This window comes from Etheostoma spectabile, chromosome 17 (assembly GCF_008692095.1).
Source record: "Etheostoma spectabile isolate EspeVRDwgs_2016 chromosome 17, UIUC_Espe_1.0, whole genome shotgun sequence".
Lineage (NCBI taxonomy): Eukaryota > Metazoa > Chordata > Actinopteri > Perciformes > Percidae > Etheostoma > Etheostoma spectabile.
The window spans coordinates 21,101,400-21,128,306 of NC_045749.1; the positions used below are offsets into that span (position 1 = coordinate 21,101,400).

Here is a 26,907-nt window from a genome sequence, read left to right on the forward strand (position 1 = left end):
GGCTATTTCTAAGGGTTTAGCAGGCTGCTAGGGGAAAGAAATGGGGCAAGCAGAGTTTTTGCGGCCCTTTTTCTGACCCTGGACCCAGGTCCTGGATGGAGGGCGGGTCAGCCCCAATGATCCTCTTTGCAGCCCTAATTGTCCGTTGCAGTCTGGCCCTGTCCCGTTGTGATGCCTGAGTAGAAAGCGGTCCGCAGCTCCTCGGGCAGATTAAACTAGCTGTCGCAGGAAGTGCAACATCTGCTGGTGCCGCTTTAATGATCCAGAGAAGAAGAGGAGGCGAGCTGAGCCATGTTTGTAGTGAAAACAGGTCACAGATGTGCCTTTAATACAACAAGCTGCTCCACTGATGAAGAAGGGCATTTGTAGATACAGTACATTAGTTGAGTGTCTCCATCCAAATGATCTAAAAAGAAGCATCCATCAAAGTTATACGACTGGTTTTTCTGATCAATGAAGATGCTGTGCTATTGTTTGTTAATGTTATGACAACTCTTTGTTGCTATGAGGGATTGCGTGGGCTGTAATTATCATTGGACATATTTCCATCCTCTGGCTGGGCATAATGGACGGATAAACGTCTCCACTCCATCAACAACTGTCTAATTGGCTGCTCTTCTATCTCTATCTATCTATGACTAGAAAACAGTGCTGACAAAGTGCATGCATGCTCAGCAAACCCCTTCTCTGAGTAAATAAATGACAAAAGAAACCCTGTCCAGGATCACACAAATCGGCATTGTGTTTGTATGTGGACTTATCATCTGTAGCACGGTAATCTACACCACCTCATTAGGTTCCGCACGGAGGTGATTGCTACCGCTGCCGTTCTCTGTGTCCCTACATCATTGGCCGTGTTTGTTTGGCGAAAAGAACGAGCATGTGGAGTAGGTAGCGATAAGAATAGCTGCTTTATTGTGTGCCACTGCCTCGGTACTGAACGTGTTATCTGAGGGTGCAGAATGCCACGCTAAGCTATGTGCATGTGACGCATGGCTGAGCAGCATTCCTCCTTCCGAGTGCATCGCGGGGCAGAGATAGGAGGAAGGCAAAGCAACTTGACTGCTGACAGAGAGGGAAAGAGGAGCAGGAGAGGAGAGATGAAGGGAGAGAGCAATACCGGGAACATGTAGTTAAGTGGAATGAATTACCCTTTGTTGCAGATAAGATCATTCTGCTCCCCTGGCCGGCATCACTAAAGCGATTTGAGCACAACAAATGCAGCTTATTATGTCTTTGGCAGACCACAGAATCCCTCACTGACATGCAAGACATGCAAGAGACTGGAATATTTCTTTCTTTTGCACAATTTTTTTTATTAATAATAGGGTAGTGATCTGCCATGAAGCTGACAGGATGGGGAGATGGTGCAGGGATCAAGTTTTTGAGGGAATGTAGTGAGTCCACACTAGAGAATGTTGCGGAAAAAGAGGCTGAATGATGGGTCTATGGCTTCTGTGTTCACAGGATCGCCCAACTTCCAGCAAGGTTCGTAGGCCCCTGGTCCTGGGGTCTTCTGTGGAAGACAATGCACACACACACACACACACACACGCACTTTTCATTTAAATTATGAAAAAGGCAGACCCCTTTCGTTTATTTGCTTCTTAGTTCTCGCTTTAGTGTTAAGAAATTGCCAATCGCATTGTTAAAGTACAGCCATTGGATATCTGTGCTTATTATTATTCTTTGCTGCATTCTCTTATGTAATGCTGTGATGTTCCATTTCACTTACAGGAATTATCTTAATCATAACTAAATCATCTTATTTCTTTAAACTTTGCAGGATTCTCATCAAAACCGATATGAGGTCACAACTGAATCCATGGAAACATTATTATATTGCATTTCACTTCTCAAGTGAAAGGGTATAAAACTGTAAAATACTACTAATAATAATAATGATGGTAATGTTGGCCATGTTCACTTGCGACCTGTGTGCTATAGAGGACATGATGCAGCTGTGAAGTAGCCTACTAGACTTACAGATTGCACACTATGGAGCCGAGGCAATGTGGACTTGAAGCAGGAAGTGATGCCTTTTCCTGGTCTGGTCTGTGGATTGTAGTGGCATGGAGCAGGTCCGTCTTTCTAAGGGGGTCAGAGACAGAAGCTAGTACTGATGGATGGATTGGTTTATGGATTTTGTGATCAGGCCTTAATGTGCTGTTGACCAAGGATAGCACGTAATCATTATCATGTGATAATGTGCACACATTGGGTTCCTTACCTTTGGTCAGTTAAGACATGAAGAGAAAATATCAAAGAAAACACACTTTAGTTATTGGACAGAGGTTTGGTAACCCACTATTGGAAGTAAAAAACAACTGGATAAACTTAAGCTAAATTAAGCATTGCGTAAGCTCATGCAGGACACAGCAGTCATAGGCACACTAATTGAATTATCATTCCAGCCAGTCACAACCAAATAAATATATACTGTATATATATATTTTTATAAATTCATGAAAATATCTAGTTTCACTGTTTTTCAGGGGACCATTAGCATTAAGTGTGTACTTCAATTGACTAGCGCTATGCACACAAGACTACTGTACTTTGTTGCGTGACGAAATTCCAGAGAAGCTGCCTTGTACATTATATTTTATTATATATTATGCTTGAATGCTGCCTTGATGCTGCCTTTCTTTAAATGACTAATCATTTCTTTAAATTTCTTATGCTGCACTGTAAATTTTATTCTTGTGTTTTATGTTTCTCTTTGTTTTTAACTGTCTATTCATGTGTTTTACCGGTTTTTAATGCTTGTGATTTTTAACTGTTTTTACTTGTGTTTTATCTGTTTAACTGATTTTCTGTAAAGCACTTTGAATTGCCTTGTTGCTGAAATGTGCTATACAAATAAAGCTGCCTTGCCTTGCCTTGCCTTGAACATTTGTTTCAGCGTCTAAGTGCTGGAGATCTCAAAGCTCACATGGACACCGAAAAACCTCATCTTATTACACTGAAAAGGTTTTAAGAGGTATTTAGTTGGAGCTGGATTTTGAAGAATAGGTCATATACAGTGTTCTCTTTTTTTGGAAATCAAAATATGGTCACCCTATCGGATTGGGCCTACTCTAGGGTCTCAGCAGTGTGCAGTGTGTCATCTTAGCATGCGGCTTGGCTCATCCAGGGAGCCTCATCAGAACCGAGCCTTCATCGCCGAGTATAACTGCATTTCCATTTGTTGCAATAAATGGTTAAATCTATGACGAGAGTGTTCCTGACTGAACCATGCTGTACCTCAACCTCACATGTTGCAGACCAAGCCTAGCATGTCGTAATTAGCATGTCGTATTTTTAATTTTTTGCTGTATTTTTTGTATGTTGAGCATGTTGCTAGCTATTATCCACCTTGAAAATGTCAGTTAGCAGTAGCCTTTAGCTTGTAGCAAGTAGCTTGTTTTGGATGGGCGTTTGGTAACGCAGCGGGTTAAAACAAGTAATCACCATAACTTTAGCTAACCTTACCGTCATTATGTTGCAGGCCAAGGCTAGCATGAAATTAATAGCATGTAATAAATGGGATTTCCTTCCTTTGATTAGGTAGGAAACTGTATTTTGCCACCTAAAAGTTCATTGTCACGCCCTCTACCCTCTATTGTTTTGTGTCATTAGCTTGCAGGTAACACATCAGTTAAATCAACTGCTTAACAGTCCCTGTGACTTCATAAACAGGTGTTGTGCACTCATAGTTATTTAGGGTAGGGCACACAATATGAGCAGTTTTGTTGTAACTAATGTCAGGATTACTGACATGCAACTGACTGTCAACCAAGACAGCCCCTCCACACCCAGAGCCTTCAGCATTTCTGGACGGATCTCATCAATCCCTGGGGCTTTGCCGCTGTGGAGTTGTTTGACTACCTCAGCGACCTCCACCAGGGAAATTGACGATAATCCCCCATCATCCTCCAGCTCTGCCTCCACCACAGAGGACGTGTCAGCTGGATTTAGGAGTTCCTCAAAGTGCTCCTTCCACCGCTCTATTACCTCCCCAGTTGAGGTCAACAACGTCCCATCCTTACTGTATACAGCTTGGATGAGTCCCCGTTTCCCCCTCCTGAGGTGGCGAACGGTTTTCCAGAAGCACCTTGGTGCCGACCGAAAGTCCTTCTCCATGTCCTCTCCGAACTTCTCCCACACCCGCTGCTTTGCCTCTGTCACGGCAGAGGCTGCAGCCCTTCGGGCCCGTCGGTACCTTGCAACTGCGTCCGGAGTCCTCTGGGATAACATATCCCGGAAGGACTCCTTCTTCAGTCGGACGGCTTCCCTGTCACGCCTTTTCAACATTGCGTGGAAGTCTGGGACAGTGCCGAAGGAGTGGCAGACTGGGGTGGTGGTTCCCCTCTTCAAAAAGGGGGACCAGAGGGTGTGTGCCAATTACAGGGGTATCACACTTCTCAGCCTCCCTGGTAAAGTCTACTCCAAGGTGCTGGAAAGGAGGGTTCGGCCGATAGTCGAACCTCTGATTGAAGAGGAACAATGCGGATTCCGTCCTGGTCGTGGAACAACGACCAGATCTTTACTCTCGCAAGGATCCTGGAGGGAGCCTGGGAGTATGCCCAACCAGTCTACATGTGTTTTGTGGATCTGGAGAAGGCGTATGACCGGGTCCCCGGGAGAAACTGTGGGAGGTGCTGCGGGAGTATGGAGTGAGGGGGTCCCTTCTTAGGGCCATCCAATCTCTGTATGACCAAAGCGAGAGCTGTGTCCGGGTTCTCGGCAGTAAGTCGGACTCGTTCCAGGTGAGGTTGGCCTCCGCCAGGGCTGCGCTTTGTCACCAATCCTGTTTATAATATTTATGGACAGGATATTGAGGCGTAGTCGGGCGGGGGAGGGGTTGCAGTTCGGTGGGCTTAGGATCTCATCGCTGCTTTTTGCAGATGATGTGGTCCTGATGGCATCATCGGTCTGTGACCTTCAGCACTCTCTGGATCGGTTCGCAGCCGAGTGTGAAGCGGCTGGGATGAGGATCAGCACCTCTAAATCTGAGGCCATGGTTCTCAGCAGGAAACCGATGGAGTGCTTTCTTCGGGTAGGGAGTGAGTCCTTACCCCAAGTGAAGGAGTTTAAGTACCTTGGGGTTTTGTTCGCGAGTGAGGGGACTATGGAGCGTGAGATTGGTCGGAGAATCGGAGCAGCTGGTGCGGTATTACATTCTGTTTATCGCACCGTTGTGACGAAAAGAGAGCTGAGCCAGAAGGCAAAGCTCTCGATCTACCGGGCAATTTTCGTTCCTACCCTCACCTATGGTCATGAAGGTTGGGTCATGACCAAAGGAATGAGATCTAGGGTACAAGCGGCCGAAATGGGTTTCCTCAGGAGGGTGGCTGGTGTCTCCCTTAGAGATAGGGTGAGAAGCACAGTCATCCGAGAGGAGCTCGGAGTAGAGCCGCTGCTCCTTCGTGTCGAAAGGAGCCAGTTGAGGTGGTTCGGGCATTTGGTAAGGATGCCTCCTGGGCGCCTCCCTAGGGAGGTGTTCCAGGCACGTCCAGCTGGGAGGAGGCCCCGGGGAAGACCTAGGACTAGGTGGAGAGATTATATCTCCAACCTGGCCTGGGAACGCCTCGGGATCCCCCAGTCGGAGCTGGTTGATGTGGCTCGGGAAAGGGAAGTTTGGGGTCCCCTACTGGAGCTGCTGCCCCCGCGACCCGATACCGGATAAGCGGATGAAGATGGATGGATAATGTCAAGATGTTATTTTGGATTACTACAAGCACCTTTAACCCTCATGTTGTCCTCGGGTCAAATTGACCCTTTGACCTGTATAAATGTTCTTTTTATTACCCAAAATAACATGATTTATTCCACACAACACTCTTCTCTACTTTCATTCATTTTGGGGCGTCTTACTCAATTTTATAGCATTTGAAAAACAAATTGAAGTGGTTTTGAAATAGTATTGATTAAAAGTTGACATATTCCAGTCCGTGATTATCCATCAACATCCATTCCTTTCATTTTTGTCTAAATAATTCCTAATTTCGGCTTTTCTAACTCAACAAGTTAGGCTTACGTAGTGTTGGAAACGTCTAAAAAAGTGACAAACATTGGGGGGAAAAGCATCAAAAGTGATGAAAAAGGGACAAAAACGTAAGAAAAAGTAGAAAACATTGTCTCAACAAAAGGGTTGATTTTTTTTTCTTGAAGGGAAGACAACACAAGGGTTCAAGAACAGCCCTGTTTTTCAGGAGGAGAACCTAGACCTTCATTTTTATGATGTCATGAAAGTTCAATTGGTATTATTCTTAAGCGTCCCAACAAAACTTGCCCTACCGAGTCCAGTCAAGCCAAACGTGATGGTGTAAGCATTCCCCCACTGTCCCCCCCATATATCTTACCTCTAACAAATCTAACTATCATGACCTCTAACATTTTCAGAGCCAAGTGAGAGATGCATTCTCTCCCCTATGGACCTATAAGCTCATTTAAACCTACTGTTATACTGCTGATACCCAAGTCATCTGTAAGATACAACAATAGGCTACACATTAGATCTATTTTAGGACCCCATACCCATATAGTTAAGACCTATGACATATCCTTTGACTCCTGTCTTTATGGCCTTTGCTGGTCTCTGGTTGTGTCGTATTCTTTCCGCCCATGTGATCTGTGTTAGCCTCTGGCGATAGTCTCTCACCCTCTCTCTCTCCTTGCCTTTCACTTCTCCTTTCCTCTTACCCAGTAACACACATACTGGTCATCACCAGCGGCGTGCCATGCAGAAATAGCATCAGCCCTCCTTTACCCTCCTCCTTTAGACACAAAACTGTCTCCTTGTCCCTGAACACAGCACCAGCCTTTCATTTTCATCTGCTCTCTGATTCTGACAGAGGGGGGGGGAGGGAGGCAGGAAGATGTATTTTCCTCTCCTCTGCTCCTTGGAGGGATGACTGCTACCATTACGTGCCATTTGATGCCGTTTGATCCCACTTGCTCATGGGCAACTGGCCTGCTTGGCCCCCGCGCGCTTGCCTGATGTTCCCAGAGGTGCTGCAGGTGTATTTCAGGGGAGCCGGTGCACAGTGGTGAAACTCTCTTACACATGACTGTATGTGCGCATGTGTGTTTGAGCCAAAGCACCTGGCCTACTTTCCTACTATGGCACAGCAAATCAGATACGTTCACCTGCATGGCGGAGGTAACTGGCACATTCTGGGAATGTCTGTGAAAACGTTAACCTGTTTTTAATTGGTGCATCCAAGAAGACCTTGCTATATAGTTCTCTTTAAATCAAATTGAAACTTGACATATTCTTTTTGCCTCCAAAAACACAAATAGAAAACATTGATTTTAAAGGGGAGCAAACAAAAAGATGCTACAGCCATGCTAGCTGCTCTTGGAGCTAGCACGGAGCTTGGAGCTAAATGCTAGGCATAATGTTTACCACATTAGTCATTTTAGTTCAGATTGTTAATGCAACATATGCAAATTAGCACAAACCAAAGAACCAGACAGATTTTTATTTTGAGCTAAAGGCTGCACTGGATGAAAAGTGAAGATATGACCAACGATATTACAAGTCATCCTGTGAGGATCTTGACCTTATCTGTATTACGTTTCATGGCAATATATCCAATAACTGTTGTTGTAACCAATGTCTACCCTTAGGGATATATATATATATATATATATATACAGTATATATTATTTTGACACCAATATAGGTCCGCAGCCAAGCGCTGGAGGTATTTCAGAGGTATTTCTCTGGAGGTATTCCTTAGGGTTAAAAAAGTCATGGAGGAAAAGTCATGGAATCACCAAAGTTCTTCTTATGAGTCATCCTCAGGGACCACGGATGCCCCTTCACAGTTCTGTGGCTCTCCAATATTTATGATTCAATAGAGATATTTCAATATGAGCCGACCGACAGGCCGAAGTTGCCATCCATAGAGCCATGCAGCTAGTTTTGATGCAATAGTTACAGGTTGAATCACTTCTTTGCTGAAGCAACAGAGATGAGGACATGTATTCATTTGAAAAGTCCTGGGATTTTGAAATTTAATGCAAACGGGCTCGAATTTTATGGGAGGATTTGTTCCTTCCGGGTAGCATGTGCAACAAATTGATATTGCAACAAAAACATGTAACTCTAGGACACAAAGTAGCCCCAGGATGGAGAAATTAAAGTCAAATCAGAAAAAGAGAATACACAGTACATCTTCTTCTTCTTATCTTCCGCTTACTGGAGGTTGTTGGATGTGTGAAAATCTGCTTCATATCTTTCATAATCTATTTTTTTCATTCTTGGCCAAATCTGAAATTCCTGCCGTCTCAGGGTGGACCAGGAGTCCCCAGTGTAAACCACGAGACGCTTCAATCCTGATCCGCTAATATCTGCCGGCCTACGCCAGGTCAGCAGTGTTTACTGCGCCGTAGGATTGGTGTAGGTGCTTGACCTTTGACAACCAACTTGTCTTTGAGTCGCCGTCACACCGCTAACAGCCGAAAAACTACTCCCAACTCCGCCGTAATAACACCCTCTTCTTAGCACCTCTCCTTCTGTGTCAACACTCAGCAGCACGGCTCAAATATCCGTCAGCATGGCTGCAACGCTGCAATATGAACCCCAGCTGACGGGTCGCCTAGTACAGTGCCATAACAGGTCCTCAAATGGAGAAAATGATATAATCAGACAGCCTGTGGGATCGGTTTTCTTTGACCCTTGTGGTTGTCATAACTAGCTCTTGTTCAGCAACTGATACTCATTAGGGTCATAGCTTGTAACTAAAACCTATTGTAAGTGTATTGTAATGAAGCCTTTTTGCGGGCAATGGAAAGACCGAACGGTCCTAATAACTAGTCTTGGTGACCAGATACTTACAGGAGGAAAGCCGATCCGCTGCACGGTCGACCGAAACATCACGTGCCTGCAAGGAGAGGAGAAAAAAAACAGAGTGGCTGTCAGAGAAAAAAAAGAGTGAGAGAAGAAAAGAAGAAGGCCATGCATGATCTGAGGCGAGAAAATGAGAGAGCGGGTTTGTGATTGCTCCTCCATCTTTGTGCTGGGAGGAGATGAGAGAGGGAAGGACACGCTGTATTGAAAGGGGAAGGATTCGGCGATCAAGGGGTGATTCATGGGCTCCGCTGGGATCTGAGAGTTAAAGAGAGGCTGTTTGTTCGAGGGCTTACTTGCAGGGAATCTTCTCCACTGGTTTCGCTGTCACATCGTAGTCGCACGGTGAAGTGTTTATATGCTGGCACAGGGAATAAAGATAAAGAAGGAATTAAATATCTATGATTGTCAGCATGAGTATTTTTGTTATTTTCTTTTTTTTGCCTGCGGTGTTCTATCTATACAGGCTATGGCTGGGTTACATCACCAACAGCTGGCTTGTGTTTCCTACACATTTTGTGTTTTCAGTTAGCCTGCTGCAGCACCTGCACCTCCTGCACCTCCTGCACCTCCCGCCCCGTGATATTGTGTTGATGAGTAAGTTACACCATTTAGCTAAGAAATGCATAATTAAATAGGTGGTGTAGAGGGCTAGGAGTTAACAACACGTCATGCTAGTAATAACTCTGAATAAAACATAAATAACATTGTAGCTTTTTTTCATCGCTTTTTTATTGAAATTGTTGTTTTTCAGGAAATTAAAAAAAATTGAATTTTTTTTTATTGTTCTATTTACCTCAGACAAAGTCGAACGAAATCGCCTCGTCACTGTTTCAATATTTGTAAATCCCACAGACAGATGGAAACGCTGACCAATGCTATGGAAGCGTGTTGCATTCACAAACTAAAAATAATAAGACACCTTATGTCGTAGTTACTATTATGCGAAAAGATCTTGTCATTTAGGAGATAAGGTGTCAATTTTTTTTTCTTTTGTGAATGCTTCCGTACCAATAGCATTGAGTTTGGAAAGCGACAAATTAATAATGGCATAACACGTTTGAGATTTTGGAAAAACAAACTGAGAAAGAAAGAAAGAAAATAAGGTTATTTTTCAAAATGGTGAACTATTTCTTTAATATTAGGTCGATTGCATGTGTCAGTGGTGGTCATAAGTAAATCCCACCTTGTCCCTGATGCCCAGGGTGATGATGTCGGGTCGTGGGCAGTTTTTGAAAGAATAGGACGCCTGGTGCTTTAAGACCTCCTGGATGGAGTCGGGGTAGTCATACGCCCCGGGGAGAAGCAGATCCCCCTTCCGTACGCCCAGAGGGTGAGCTTCTCTGCCAACGCCTTTGAACCCGTAGGTCTTCCTCACCGGGTTCAGTTCCGCCTCTTCGAGGAAGTCTCGGATGTGATAGACACCTGGGACGGGTGTGTCCTGAAAGAAGGGGAGAGAAGGTTGGGGATGTGTTGAATGAAAATTTCACTTTGAGTTTTTTAACATTAATATGAGTTCCCCCAGCCTGCCTATGGTCCCCCTGTGGCTAGAAACGGAGATAGGTGTAAACCCAGCACTGGGTTTGAGAAAATTAAAGCTCAGATGGGCCGATCTGGAATTTGGCCCCTTATGAGGTCATAAGGGGCAAGGTCACCTCCCCTTTCTCTGCTTTGCCCGCCCAGAGAATTTGGCCCACCCATCAGAGAGAGACATCATGGCTTTCAAACGAGCAAAGTGGCAGTTGGTCAAGGCCCCCCCCCTCCTCAAAAGCTACAGACCCAGAAATGGCACATACTCAGGAAAGCTCATTGGGGGCTGGCTCTAGTGGCTGGATCAAGGCTGAATTTTGGGAAAGAGACTTCAGATACAGTCTTAGGGGACCACTAAGGTCTTTATAAAAGAGACTTCAGATACAGTATTAGGGACCACTAAGGTCTATATAGGAGACTTCAGATACAGTATTAGGGGACCACCAAGGTCTATATAGGAGACTTCAGATACAGTATTAGGGGACCACTAAGGTCTATATAAAAGAGACTTCAGATACAGTATTAGGGGACCACTAAGGTCTATATAAAAGAGACTTTGGATACAGTATTAGGGGACCACTAAGGTCTATATAAAAGAGACTTCAGATACAGTATTAGGGGACCACTAAGGTCTATATAAAAGAGACTTCAGACACAGTATTAGGGGACCACTAAGGTCTATATAAAAGAGACTTCAGATACAGTATTAGGGGACCACTAAGGTCTATATAAAAGAGACTTCAGACACAGTATTAGGGACCACTAAGGTCTATATAAGAGACTTCAGATACAGTATTAGGGGACCACTAAGGTCTATATAAAAGAGACTTTGGATACAGTATTAGGGGACCACTAAGGTCTATATAAAAGAGACTTCAGATACAGTATTAGGGGACCACTGAGGTATATATAAAAGCATCCAAAAAGCATCATGTCATGATTTGATTAATATGATATGATTAACTCCTCAGATCTCTGCAGGGTGAATCCAGACAGCTAGCTCTATCTGTCCTTTGTACACGTGTTCCACAAAAACAAGTTCCTTCCTGAAGCATTTTGCAGAAGACAATTGTGATTGGTTTCTAGAAATTCCAATAAACCAGAGAACCACATTTCTCTCCCATGTTGGAATGCTGTGTGGACTAGCCAGCCCCTCCTCCGCAGTGCTGTGGAGGAAGGTCTGGCAAAGCGAGAATAGCACGTTGTAGCCTGGACTGTTGGCCATGAGAGCTCAAATCAGCTCTTGGCTATCAGCTCTAGCAACTGGAACACTAGCATTGGGGGTTTCACTCTATTTTTCAATCTACATTACAATCATATAATGGTTATTTCTAATTAGGGCTGCAACTAACGGTTATTTTCATTATTGATTAGTCAAAGTTGTTTGGTCTAGAAAATGCCAGAAAATGGTGAAAAATGTCGTTCAGTGCTTCCCAAAGCCCAAGATGACGTCCTCAAAGTTCTTGTTTCAGCACAGGGGAGTGAAGAAAATAGAAAATATTCACATTTAAGAAGCTGGAATCAGATATTTTTTTTTTTTTATATACATAAAAAATGACTAAAACCAATTTGACTGAATCACAAGCAATATCTTGGTGATGGTACAACAATGTAATAACCAAATGTCGGTTTCTATAAGCAGAGCAAGTAAGTGTTCCATAAATGTACTGTACTGCAAATGTACCACAAACAAGCTATAATTTCAGTTAATGGAGCCTGAGAGCTGGGATTACATTAAGATAAACTGATCATTAATTAGGTATATGAGTTATTACCACAAATGCACTGTGAGGCACTTAGAGAGTGGGTTCACTGCACTGTAAGTGTTTGAATATATTTCGGGCAGATAGCACACTTTGGACACAGACAATGGGATGGTGTTATGCAATAAAAGCCATTAACTGAAAATCTACTGTATTTACACATGAGCTAATGAGCCAGTTTTTCGGGTCTGGATGGAAGTCAATGGAGCAGCCTGTCCTCCGTAGACACGCTATGAAACCATACCGCGTGACACCTACTTTCAGTGTCCCCAGCCACCAGCTCCCCCGGCCACACAGGTCCACCTTGTCATCACCCTGCAGATAAGAACAACACACGGTTGATTGTTTCGGCTATGATGACACAGCAATGCCAACGACGTGATGCACCTCCACGTGTCGTCTTGCTCTTTACCAGTCCAGCATGTCCTCATTAACCACACACAGATACGAGGGCTGTACAGAACCTTACCTTATCTGTTTTATTCCCACCCCTGGACATGTCACCGACTTTAGAGACAGCTTTGTTTTTCCATGTGGCAGTGTCCTGCACCGTACTCATTGTCGCTCACTGTCTGCTCGACTGGAGATCCAGTGACACCTGACCACCATTAAAACTGGGATTGTTACCATGGCAGCAACTCCACCATCGATCAATTTTTAAACAAGCTGGCCTAGTGGAGGGCTAAGTTTAGACTCGCCGACTAGTTTGACTGAGAGTAAGAAGCACCAAGGTGCACGCTGAGGTACTTAGTCCTCGTTATCCTCAACCACCAGCATTTGATATTTGGAGAGATACTATGATATTAATTAGAATATGCAGATCAAAAGTTGCCATTAGAGTGCAAGACAACACATGAATACATGTCAATTGACAAACTAGTGTCTAAGGACCAACCAGGGTGAGAAGTGAGGAATATTTCAATTATAAGAGAACATAAAATACCATCATTCGGCTTCTTCTAAGTACTGCACCTCCAGTGTAGATGTGTGTGTAAATGGTCAATGGACTGCATTTATAAAGCGCTTTTCTACTCTCAGCAACCACTTAAGGCGCTTTGCAACACAAGTTGGCCCATACACACACACACACACATTCACACACACATTTATACAGAGGTGGCCGAGGCTACCAGGTGTAGTGTAGTTATGAATATCTAGGATGAGTGGGTTCCGAAAATAAGGCAATTAAGGATCATTGCAGGTTTTAAAGTGCGATAGTTACCCTGAGAATTTCTTTCAAACTCACTCCCTTCTCTCTGACGTTTAAAGTTTCTTAGCTCTTGTGGTATACTAGGCTGGAGTGTGAGGTACAAGCACACACACACACGCTGTTAAAGTGCCAAAATGAATGGCAGTCAATGGAATGGTAATGCGGGTGAGAGCTTTGTAGCATCAAAATGGCGCCATAGGAGCTTACCCCCTTGGTCAGAAGAGCCAGAAAAGAATGCCGGCTTGCATTTATGGAAATGTATTACAACATGGATAGAGGGTTTGAGGCGGAGCCCCGTTCATTCGTTGCTCAGTAGAGCATGAAGCCGAAAAAAGTTCAACTTGCTCGTATAAAACGACCCGTATGCTACTTCAGGTTTAGCGCTCCGCTAGCTTGAATGGGGATTAAATGATTTAATCGTGCAGCTCTTCAAATGTTTCAGACCGAATGGATCAAATTCTGATAATGAAACAAATCTTTTCAAAAAAAGTCCACTGATAGACAGATGTCTCTTTTCAAATTGGCTTCCGGTGCACTTGGGGGCCTTCTTGCCTACTGCAAAATCAGAACAGAGGCAGTAGGACCTGCGGCATACTGCATTTGACATACTAGGTATTGTATACTAAATGTCTTTTTGGCATACTGCTAGTATAGTAGTATGGGTATTGGAACGCAGGGTCTCTCTGAGCAGAACTAAAGACCATAACCTGAAGTGAACATCACGCTCTGGGTGCAAAAGCACAACATTCGGCCTCGTTGCTAGGCTACATGGAACACATGGTCCGATTGAGCCAAGAATTCATCAGTGGCAGAAGAAGTACTCAGATCCTTTAAGTAAAAGTGGAATCATGAAAATGTACCTTAAAGTGTAAAAATTAAAAGTACTCAACGATTCTAGAAACTGGAAACAAAGTACCTGATGTACATTGACACTTTTATTTGGACAATATGAACGCAGGAGAGCCAAGACTAGTGTGTTACATGTGTTGTGCAATTAACAGCTTTTTATAAGTAGACTGTGATGAACAGTTATGAGTTGTTTTTTTTAAAGTCTTGTGATAATTAGTTTTGACAAGATAACTTATCGAGTCACACCTGAAATTGCTCTGGATCGTGGTGTTCCGTCTTGAAAACTGAAGCGGTTCCTACGCAGACTCCGATAAAGAGATTTATTATTTATTTTAACTACACACAAGATTGAGAATCAAATCTGGGTTACTTAAGTAGATTGCACTCTTTACAATATAGGCCATTGTGTTACTTGTGCTTTTATAATGCTCTAAATGTTTCAAGGTGTTTCCACAGGGACACCTAGCTATGCATGAGTGACCAAGCCACAAACAACTGCAGCCCTGGTTACTCCCAATGGATAGACAACACACAGAACTTTCACAAAGCACGAGTCCAACCACTGCGTAGTGTCAAGAGCACGACCTAAAAGCAGCAAACATTCACACAAGACAGAGCTGAGGTCCACAATAGAGCTTTATTTTGTCATTCATCAAAATAACAAACTTAGTATCTCTGCAAGCTACTGTAACAAACTCAATAATCAGAAGATAACAAAAAATAAAACAGGTACACCTCTATTTACACCATGGTTTCTGATGCACGCTCAATCACCCGCACCTCGGGGGCAAATGCCAAGTAAGACATGAGGCAGTCAGCTTCTACATGGTGCTGTGCCAACAGTAGCAGACAACACATGGCCTACGTAGTCAGAATGGACAGTACAAGGCTAAACCATTGTGTGCACTTCAAAGAGAAGCCTTTGATCCCACTCAGTGCTTTAATTTATGACAATACAGATTTGATCTGAGCTTATCTGAACATTAAGAGGCATTGGCTGATGCTCCTCAGTGCTTTTGGAAATTAACAGGGGGACATTTAAATTTAAAAATGGTAAACATTTCAAATGTATTCTAACAAGAAAAAAATTCCTATCAAAAATGGAGCATCCTGTTCTCAATACAAAAATGGGAATTATTACAGGGTATACAAACTCAAGGATCCATTATAACTGAGAAAAGACAATTTTCAAAACCGGGTAGATTGTAATTTTTATTGGAAAACAAAAATATACAACTTGGAATGGATTATTTGAGGCATGACCAGAAGTCATTAAAATAAAAAATAAGTAAAAGTAGTGAGTAAAACATTAAAAAGCATGGTAAGATTAGTTGTTTTCTGGTATATAGAACAGCAGATACAAAAAGAGTTTGTACGAGTACCTAGGAGATACACCCGTGTCATTTTTTTGCAGTAGTGCAATGCTGAGAGATTTCCATATATACTTTGTCCATAGTCCATGCAGAGTTTAAACTCCTCTACATTGTTTCCATGCCAACAGTGTTGCCAAGTGACAACCAGCTGACAGGTTTCCAATGTCGCCATGCGTGGAGTGGCCCTGAGCACACAAGACGGGAAGATTCAAAGTTCCCCGGCTCCCAAGGGCCTCCACAGGCATCTGGTTGTATGACCATTCCGTCACTCCAAAACACCATGACAGCAAAAGAAAGGGACATGGGGACAAGAGCCTATGCAGTTTACATGCAGTTCCTTTGGACAGCAGAAGGGGCAGGGACGAAGGGGGCTATTAAGATTTTACAGATAAATTACACAAAGAAAAAAAAGGCAAATTATTTATATAAGAAATCTGTACAAGCCCTTCACTTCGCCGTCATCATTTGTACGAACTCTGTAGGGGGGGGGGGGGGGGGGGGGTGGAAGAAAAAAATATATATATTGTGACATTGTATCCAATGAGTGACCAAAACATTAAAAATAGAAAAAAACATCTACCAACCTTCATAGTTGACCTGTCCATCTCCATCAATGTCTGCTTCTCTGATCATCTCGTCCACTTCCTCATCAGTCAGCTTCTCCCCAAGGTTTGTCATCACGTGGCGTAGCTCAGCAGCACTGATGTAGCCATTGCCATCCTGAAAATGACATCAGTCAGTAAGCACATTTTAAAAACTGCAGCATACATGCAAATGTGCAAGTAGGAGCGCAGACAGGATTTACCTTGTCAAAGACACGGAATGCTTCTCTGATCTCCTCCTCACTGTCTGTGTCCTTCATCTTCCTGGCCATCATGGTCAGAAACTCTGGGAAGTCTATCGTTCCATTTCCTGAAGAAAAGCAACCAACATTAATGAGGGATTGCCATCTAGAACAGCAAATGTAATTGGTGTGCGATTTAAAGCTAGATTGAGTTCTCACCATCAGCATCCACTTCATTGATCATGTCCTGCAGCTCTGCCTCTGTGGGGTTCTGGCCCAGAGAGCGCATGACAGTTCCCAGCTCTTTGGTGGTGATGGTGCCATCTCCATCCTTGTCAAAGAGCGAAAATGCCTCCTTGAACTCTGATGATTGAAAAAAAGTAGATGGCTTCTTTTATTTTTAGGCAGAGGTATCAAACCTATAGCTAAAAAAAAGAAGTGGCAAGATAGTGGCTGTAAAATAAACACTAAGACAAAAGGCAGAGTCAACTACATTTCTTGCATAACAAACTTCTCATCCTGAAGTCAACCAATTGAACCAAACCCTGAACTGGCTCAATAGTCCAGGGCATTACATCACTTATGTTTCAGTTATAAACTAGCCACAGCGTACAGGCCTTCTGTTTTGAGTTTCAACTGTAGTCGTTTCTGGCTAAACAAGGGTAGCAACAACAAGATCAAGCAGCATGGCAGTGTGTTGTTTGGTGGAGCCGTAAGAGACAAGGAACGATAACACATCAAATGTGATGAGACCTATGGGCAATGTGTAGTGGTATGCAGTAGCTCAAGTGTCATAAAACTACAACCTGCCCTACAATTTATAGGGTCAAACACAAAGGGCAACACCCTTTTTGTTGTTATGAGGAAAGGCCTGCATCAACTACAGAAAATGTTGGGGGGGGGTTGCAGCAGAGCAGCTAATCCCTTTGGTACAGGCCATTAAAACTCCACATCACTGCAGTCACTTACTGCACTTTAAAAATCACTGTAGTGCATGTTCATGTCATGCAGTTTGTACAAACATGTCAGCAGAACATCAAGCAACTAAAAGCTGATCTCACTGAAATACAGCACACAGAGTTCTATCAGCACATTGTGAAACCTGAGACCTAAACTGAAGTAAAAAGCCGAGAGATATAATCTGGGAAACCACTACAAGTGTGCTACATTTTAGATGTATATAACAGCAAGTGGCCCTGATCACATAGTGGCGTAATGTCTTGACACACATTCCTGTGCGATTTAGATTACAACATCTAGGTCTCATGTTGGGATATTGTGAGATTTCAGTACACAAAGCCAACGTTGCTACTGCAGTTCTTGAATTATTCCGTCTCATGAGAACACACCCAGGGCAAAGGTCACATCATGCACAGTATGTAAAAAAGGTGACTGCCAACATCCAGCCAGAATACACTACCATTTCAGATTACATCATATGTTACATGGCAACCATGAAAATGCAAAGTTTTCCATGAGGGAGTCCTTCTGCACTTCAGAGCCAACAAGTAACAGCAGTTTCATTCATTCCTGTTTTATGACCAGTAGGCTGTCCAGTGGAACGCCTTAAAAGGCAAAAAGTATAAATCCACTGCAAGGGATGCAAGGATCCATAACGCAGGCCACTTTGCAGGACATGGGGAAAGTAGTAGATCAAGGTAGCGATGTCTTACCAGCAATCTGCTCTTCTGTAAGCTGATCAGCCTGTAAAATACAAGATGATGTACACATATCCATAATTAGCTTTACCATCTTAGTACAACCTCAATGGCATCAAAGTTAGGGCCGCCACTAATTTCAAACAGCTTTCTACGCTGGTAATTATTATTCTGGAGGTTGCAATAATGTTAGCTATGTCACCATCCGTAACTAACGTTACACTAAAGAGGCGTTTTCGTGTGGGTTAGCTAACAATCTTGTTAACTGTGACTGAACTTGGAGGACCACATAAATATCAAAAAGGGAAACATCAACGTTACGACGTGCCTTTCGCACGTTAAGGAAGATATCTAGCTACATTTGAATGATGACGCCAACGTCACCTATAATGGTCGACTTACAATTTGGCGGTAAATGTTAGCTGGGAAAGGCTAGCTACCGTTATATGCTGGTTTAAAGTAACACAACGTACGCGTTCAGCAGAAAGTGTGTGTGTGTGTATATATATACACACACACACACACAAATTTAGCAGTTACGTTAGCAGTCTTCACAAGCAAGGCATCGGTTGGCAGATAATCAAAACATTCGCTACTTCCCAATCAGCACCTAAGGTGGTAACGTTAGTAGCTTAAGTATTTGACAAAAATGACGAATTTTCGGCCACCATCACAATTTAGCAAAGCCAAAAATCAACGCTGACGAAAGATAGAATGCTGATAGGCTTCTACAGACATTAGGATACTTGCCTAACTGTTAACTGATGCTGTATTAGCTAAGTATGACTGCACTTAAAAAAAAAAAAAAAAAAAAGAGAGTGGGACTGCGCTTACGTTAGGCAGACGGGTTATTCAGACCAACGCAGCTTTAGCTAATTTTAGCTTTGTCTAACAAGCTAGCATTACCTAGCAACTAGCAAGCTGTCATTTACTCGGCCAGCACCGCGGTAGTTCACATGGACTCAGCGTAGCCAGTGGTGACGTTACATTTTATTGACATTCACTTCGCATATAAAAATAGAACACAACTACTATGGGAATGTCAACCGATTCTTGACTACAAAGAAAATGTAATAGTGCTTTTCTTACCATTTCGACGTAGATGCAGCGGCTGGCTCACGACAAAATCCGTAACAAACCAAAGCTAAACGAACTGACAACCTCTGTGAACACACTGAGGAAGAGGCAACTGGACTCGCCTTTAACGGCTATCCTTAACTCCTCCTCTTTTCAATATCACTCCGCCAACTTCCCTTTTCCTCAATTATTAAAGTAATTAAAGACACTTTTAAATAAAGGATTAGCTATACAAGGAAATCCATAAACACCTGCAAAACGTACCTACCACTGCCTGAACGTTGTAGCGCCAGTATTAGAAATTATATTGCGTATTGCTGGCGGTCTACATAACGGTGTATGAATACTTTCTGCTACTCTGTGATGGGGCCCAAGACGTAGCTGAAAGAAATCGCGCTCTCTGATTGGTGTGTTTGTACCTGCAATGCGTCACTCCCATGGTCTGCGCTGCCGATGCATCTTGTCCATAGACATCCCAGTCAGTGCCACAGGCGTAGCAGACAAGCTTGGTGGACAGTGTGTATACATATGGGCATCCTTTTTAGGGAGACCCAAGAAGATAGTTTTGATAAGTAGCTACCAGGAGCGTATTTTGTTACTCGCAACTGGGATATTACTGACCCAGTTTGGATGAATCATTCTTGTGTTATTCATTGACATATTGATACCCATGCTTTTTTTTTAACTGCTGTTAAAAGGTTGACTGCGCTATAGTGTGTAGTTCAGTGTGGCTCCTGACCAAAGTACCTCCTGTCTGCTGTGCAAGTCATCCCTTTAAATCTTATGCATAGTGATATGCATTGACAGTGCTGAAGTGTTTGAGTGTAATAGTTTGTAAGAAGTCTGTGCATGTGTGTGTTGTCTGTGTGCATGCACGCTTAGATGTGTGATATGTGACTGGGCTTGTTGTGGGTGTTGCTGTGGATTCTAAGGTCTATTGAGCTGGCTGGTGTGGATGGGAGTATCTGATAGCTTGATTGCTCATGCATGACTGATCACCTAGTGACCACCTGTCTCTGGCCTGATCCCATGGAAGCTGCTGGGGAGAAGACGGATAAGGGTGCACAGGGATGTGCAAGGAGAAGGATTGGAAGAACCACTCAGAAAATCTACTAGAATCTGCATGCCCCAATGCCCCCCTCTCACATTCCTCCCAATTCTACTGCCTCTCTTATTATTAGACACATATGCAACACTATAAGTAGAGTAGGGATTGTGAAAAGCTTAATATCTCACACGCAGATGTAAGAACAGAGGACCCGAAGTGGTCTCCACTTCCATCTGCGGCGTTCGTAGAGGTGATGCCGCCCGTGCCATGTGATCTGCTGAGCAGCTTTAGAATCAGCCAAGCTTCTTTCCCCCCAACCTACCCAATCTGGAGCACATTGGATTCTTTTCCTTTAAATCAGTTTATTTATTTATTTTGTCACCGTTCAAATTATGTAATGCCAAAGGTGATAGCACAAAGGCCTGTCACAAAAACAACATAAGCTGGAGCATGTGTGAACGACGTGTACGTGGAGGTGTATGAATTCACCTTTAGACTCTGAAAAAAACACTGTAAAAGGTGAACGACTTGCATTTTTGTTTTTTTAGTATTCACGAGTTAGACTTTATAGATCATCTGCGGTGGATCGCTCCAATAAAACTGTACAATAAAATTATTAAGAGACAAAGGTTTACTGTTGGGTCATAAATACTTCTAAATCAGAATACCTGTCTACTTCAGTCCTGCTTAATTTCTATAGCCGCCCACACGCAATTTGCAGAATCAGCTGTTTGGTTGGGAGATGACACACCCTTTAATGATCCACAGGTCTCAGAAAACCTCCTGCAGGCCTAAGGTGATTTTTATCCTGGAGGCTGATATGAATAGGGACCCAGGAGACGTGACTTAATGGTCTACAAAACCTGAAACCACCTCCATGATGTGAGCCAAGGAAGACCTAAATCACTGTTGTTTGTTGTGTGTTATGTTAACTAATTGTGTTTTTTACCTAGATTAATCCATGTGTGCGTATACCTGTGCACTATGCTCACTATTAATTTCCCCCTCTTCTTATCAGTTCTGTTAATGTGTAACTGCCTCACATAATGAGGCTTTATCGGACACAGCCCAGCCCAGAAATTTTATTTATGAAACCGCAGCTTTCATTTCCATAACACGCAGGTCAAAGGTCACATCAGTGCAGCAGAGGCAAGGCTGAAGGCACCCCTCCATCTTTGTTTATGTCACCTCCCAATGGCCTATAACATCCCTCCCGCCGATAGCAGTTAGCATTGTTCCCTTTGCAGAAAAAACCTACCATGTGGTTCAATAGTTGGCGATGGGGGCGGTATGGCACACAGCGCGTGAGATACACCATGCACTGTGCAGTGTAGTGTTATTGCACAATCATAGCTGAAAACAAAGCAGCTTTCAAGCACAAAAAAGCTTAAAGCGAGGGCTAATTTGTATACCTAAGTGGCTTGTGAGGACTTTGAGCGATGAGGCGCTGGTGACAAATATGAGAAGATGTTTGCCCGTGTAACTGAAAGACACGGACACCATTATTAATGTATGAGGTTTTGTAATGCACCTGCTGGTTCACTGCCAGCGGAGTGGGTCAACTTTCATGGGAGAGAAAGGCAGTTTGTTGGACATGTTTGTGCATCATGGATGTCAAGCTATAAGTTAAAAGACCTTTGCATTGTGTGAGTGTGCATGTTTGCAAACAGGCAGGTCTGCATCTGTTTGCTTTTTAATGAGTTTGAACATCCATGAGTGTACAGTATATGCGAGATAAGCCTATATGCCTCTGTGCAATTGCTTCCTTGTACTCTGCGCTGATGGTAAATACGAAAGGGAAGGGGCGTCTGCATGTATTTTTAATGACCTATGGGCAATTTCGGCGGTTCCCCTGCATACACTGGCCAAAGGTCTGGCCTAGTCATTGGGCACAGTTAAACCAGCAAACCACTCCGAGTAAGCGTGAATGGTTTTACAGCCGTGCAATTAAGGCATTAGCCGTGCAAAGGCCAACAACAGCCCAGCCGCGCATGAGCCAATCCCATCGTCATTTCGGCGTACCTGTTACTGAGAAATGACATGTTCTCCAAAATTACATCATGAGGCAGAAATGATTAATGGCCTCAAATCGGATAAGAGGATTTCGCCGGGCCCTCTATTCCTTGTCTATTTCAATCACGTTGCGATGAAATGGATATAATGTTAAGCATGCACTTAGTTTTCTATCTCCCAAATGTGTTTCTGTTTGCGGCCCATAGTGCTAGATCATCGAGCGTCTCTAAACCTGCACGTCAGTTGTTTTATTTGAGGGGATCTGAGGGACAAAACCACTTACTGGCTGTCAAATAGAATCCCTGCCGTTGCTCGTCTCTTTCTCTCCCTTTTCATTCCCCTCCTGTCCTTTCTCTCTCTGACTCTATCTAACTCTGTCACTCTCCCTTCCTCACTGGCTTGCCTCCAGGTTGTCTGCTGCAGTCGGCGTGGAGCTGGAGTTCAAACACTGCAGCCTTCAGCAGCACATGAAACAGGGCTGCCTGGAACCTTCCAGAAGTGTGGCACTAAAAAGCTGCCTTGCCAAGGTGATTTTCTACTCAGTTAGCTGTGCCTTTGTCTAGAACAGGTGTCAGGAGCTCTACTTGCTATGGATGTTTTCTCTATGAATCCTATATATGGTGTTGTGGCGTAATATCAGTTTACTCTGTCAATCAGACCTGTAGGACATGAAACCAGTGGACTGGAGAAGCACTGCAGAGGGTACTGCAGGGGTAGTTTAGAGCCTCGGTGCGTAAGTGACAGGGGCCGATTGTTTTAGCAGCTCCCTGCCCTTGACCCCGGCGGAATGGTAGGCCAGATCTGTCTCTGCAGTGGCAGGGACCTGCAGGGACCTGCAGGGCTGCCTCGCTCCACGCCTCCCTCAGATGATCTCATTCTGCAGGGGGCAGCGGGCAGGCTCCACCCGCATGCTGTGGGTCCAGATGAAGGCTGCAGAGCAGGTGTCTAGTAGTCTGTGCATGTGTGTGTGTCGGACTGTGTGTGCGTTCAGAGCCGTGTTTCTGCTTAAACCCTACCCATTAACAAATGTGTTTCATCTGCCTTGCGTTGAAGACTCAGCTGTGACACCTGGTGGCTGGAGACGGAATCGCAGATAGCAGTCAAAAAAGAAAAACTGGACCAATGTGGTAAATAAAGGGAATGCTAATTATTGTAGATGCAGTTATGGAAAAAAACACAAGTACATTTAGTTCTTTTACTTAAGTGCAATTTTGAAAAAGTTGTACTTTCCATTGTATGGATCTTCTACCTATCTACCTGCCATAGTTGCTTTGCAGGTGCAAAAAGATACATAACATATGATCAACACACATGTACTTGCACAACATACTTTGCATGTTGATAGATTAAACTATACAATTGCATTTAAAGTAGTATAATTAGGTCCACCTCTACAAGCTACAACATTAAAAGCTGCTTACATGTTAAAGGTCCCATGGCACGGCATTTTACTTTATGAGGTTTTTTAACATTAATATGAGTTCCCCCAGCCTGCCTATGGTCCCCCTGTGGCTAGAGACGTTGATAGGTGTAAACCGAGCCCTGGGTATCATGCTCTGCCTTTGAGACAATGAAAGCATAAATGGGCCAATCAGGAATATTGCCCCTTATGAGGTCATAAGGGGAAAAGTTACCGCCCCTTTCTCTGCTTTGCCCACCCAGAGAATTTGGCCCACCCATGAGAGAGAGAGACATCATGGCTTTCAAATGAGCAAATTGGCAGTTGGTCAAGGCCACATCCCCACCCCCCAACCCCCCCTCTCTCAAAAGCTACAGATTCAGAAATGGCACATACTAAGGAAAGCTCATTGTGGGACTGGCTCTAGTGGCTGGAATTCTGCACCAAAGCTGAATTTTGGGAAAGAGTCTTCAGATACAGTATTACGGGACCACTAAGGTCTATATAAAAGAGACTTCAGATACAGTATTAGGGGACCACTAAGGTCTATATAAAAGAGACTTCAGATATGGTATTACGGGACCACTAAGGTCTATATAAAAGAGACTTCAGATACAGTATTAGGGACCACTAAGGTCTATATAAAAGAGACTTCAGATACAGTATTAGGGGACCACTAAGGTCTATATAAAAGAGACTTCAGATACAGTATTAGGGACCAATAAGGTCTATATAAAAGAGACTTCAGATACAGTATTAGGGGACCAATAAGGTCTATATAAAAGAGACTTCAGATATGGTATTAGGGGACCACTAACTATCAGCAGCTTCAGCGTGACAAATGTGGTTCCAAATTTTCCTCTCCAACGGTCAGGGTGAGCTGCAGAGAAAACCAAGGGGGTAAGCGAGCATTTGGAAAGCGTACCACCTATGGGGAGACTCTGAGGCCAACAAGCCATCACGTCCAGATAGCATTCCATTGACCGCCATTCATTTTGGCGTCACTTTAACCCTTGTGTTGTCCTCCCGGGTCAAAAACAGACAAAGATTTGACATTTTTGTCCCTTTTTCAGACTTGAAAGTGATCAATTGTATTTGCAAAGAGCGTTGTATGGAATCCAATCCATTGTTTTGTGGTAATTTGGTTAGAAAGAAACCCGTATTTCCGATACAGACATATTTTAAACGGGTCAAAGTTGACCCAAGGACAACAGGAGGGTTAAAGACTATTTTTCCATTGTATATTTCTAAAGAAACACGACAATGTATGAAAGGCTCCATTACCTTGTATCTCATGTTATGGCCCCCCATTTTTGTTAAAACAGGCTAACGACTGCGTCATCACCACACGACAGTAGAGAAATCACGTTTTAGTATGGGAGAAGCTTGCAGGCAATCGGGGGGGACGTGGAGGCAAACAGTCAGGGGAGAAGCCCAAAGAGAGACCATGAAAGCGTCACAACAAAATATTTTAATTTTAGTATAACGTTTTGATGGATTGGAAGCACTTCGGTATGTGGTAAGGGAATTCATATGAAGTAACATTTATCCAAGAACAAATAGATTTATCTTGCACAGCTACCAGAAGACTTACAACTTTCAGACAGGTTGCTCACGTCACAACGTGCTGTATTTATATATTTATATATTTATATAGCGCTTTTCTAGTCTTAACAACTACTCAAAGCGCTTTTACATCATACAGGAACCATTCGGCCGAGGCTGCTGTACAAGGTGCCACCTGCTTATCAGACAAACACTCACACAACTCAGGGTTCAGTGTCTTGGACACTTTGACATGGGACCGCAGGGCCAGGGATTGAACCAACAACCTCCCAATTGGCCTACAACAACCTAGCTTTACCACTGAGCCACAGCTGCCAGTAACGCTCAGCATTACCGTAAAAGAGCTTCTAATAGGACTTCACTGGTCTCCGATGAGCGTCGCTGTGTCCACTTCTTTTACTGTCTATGGAGAAAAACCCTAGACTTGGTGAGAACTGGACCTGGACCGGAAGCCTCTCCCACTAGAAGGGGACATGTTGGTTACAACATCAACATCCAAGTTGCTATGATCTTGAAATAACATTACTTCAGCACAATGTTACTAAAGTGGCGCTTTTAATGATTTACATTACATGTACATTTTACAGTGTTACTATGTTTTTTGGTGATTATGAGTGATACAAATATGGATGTATTACTGTTCATTTTGGACTAGAACCATAACGCACTGGATCAAGTGCAGGAGCCTGATGCCAGTTATTCTGCCTGATGCTTATGTTGCTATCAAGGAGGCTGTTGGCCTAGTATCAGCTGGAAACTAAAGAGCACTGCAGTGGTTTACTTTTCATCACTGTCTCCAGCCAAGAGGTTCTTGAGTTCTGCTGGGTCAGACTCTGACTGTAAACTGTTGTCCTGGCGAAAAAAACTTCCAGTCTAAACTTGGCAGGTCCATTGCTCAGCGGAGAGCATTGGAAATAATTGGCTTTAAAAGTCACTCACGTTGAATTACTTGTTTGTTACGATATAAATAAGTCATTCATCTTGTCTTTAGAAAACATATACAGTGGCTCCCAAAGTGCTTGTGCTGTGTTTGGAAGCCTGTGCATTTCTTTGTGCAAGTGTGTGTTTTATTGCATGTACAGTGGCTAGAATAAGTTTACACCCCCATGCTAAAGTTGATTAATAAGAGGAATAAAAAAAACATCTTTTGGAAATTGATCTTAATGCCTTAATTCAAAAGAATTTAGAAAATCCAACCTTTTAAGGACACTAATTTTCTTTGTGAATTAATAAATATTCTTCCTTAAAATACAGAGGGCATAAGTATACACACCCCTATGTTAAATTCCCATAGAGGTAGGCACATTTTTATTATTAAAGGCCAGTTATTTTATGGATCCAGGATACTATGCATGCTGATATAGTTCCCTTGGCCTTTGGAATTAAAATACCCCCCCCCCCCACCACACCACACACACACACATCATCACATACCCTATACCATACATTGAGATTGGCATGGTGTTATTTCAGTTAGCTTAATAGCTGGTTTGATTTGCATTGAGAGATGATCTTATGAAAAGTTCCCCATGCCAATCTCTATGTATGTTGAAGGGTATGTGATGATGATGATGTGTGTGTGTGTGTGTGTGGGGGGGGGGGGGGGGGAATTTTATCAGGATGCATAGTATCCTGATCCATGAAATAACTGGCCTTTAAAAATAAAAATGTGCCTGGCTCTATGGGAATTTAACATGGAGGGGTGTATATTTATGCCCCCTGTATTTTAAGGAAGAACATTTATTTATTTACAATACATCATTCATTCACAAAGAAAATTGGTGTCCTTAAAAGG

At 43.3% G+C, this 26,907-nt stretch overlaps 2 protein-coding genes across 2 annotated transcripts; both read right to left on the reverse strand.

Moving 5' to 3' along the window:
• Positions 1-1,327: 1,327 nt before the first annotated feature.
• stpg4 (sperm-tail PG-rich repeat containing 4) lies at positions 1,328-12,694 on the reverse strand. The gene is made up of 7 exons (XM_032541696.1): positions 12,605-12,694; positions 12,394-12,486; positions 10,029-10,283; positions 9,139-9,203; positions 8,831-8,876; positions 1,987-2,091; positions 1,328-1,516 (listed from the first exon to the last, which is right to left on the reverse strand). The coding sequence occupies exons 1-7, from the start codon at positions 12,692-12,694 to the stop codon at positions 1,409-1,411; spliced, it is 762 nt and encodes a 253-aa protein (XP_032397587.1). The 3' UTR covers positions 1,328-1,408.
• Positions 12,695-14,812: 2,118 nt separating this feature from the next.
• On the reverse strand, positions 14,813-19,348 carry calm2a (calmodulin 2a (phosphorylase kinase, delta)). Its single transcript, XM_032542157.1, has 6 exons — positions 19,099-19,348; positions 18,025-18,055; positions 16,571-16,714; positions 16,373-16,479; positions 16,152-16,287; positions 14,813-16,043 (listed from the first exon to the last, which is right to left on the reverse strand). Exons 1-6 carry the CDS (start codon positions 19,099-19,101, stop codon positions 16,015-16,017), a joined length of 450 nt encoding a protein of 149 aa, XP_032398048.1. The 5' UTR covers positions 19,102-19,348; the 3' UTR covers positions 14,813-16,014.
• Positions 19,349-26,907: the final 7,559 nt, after the last annotated feature.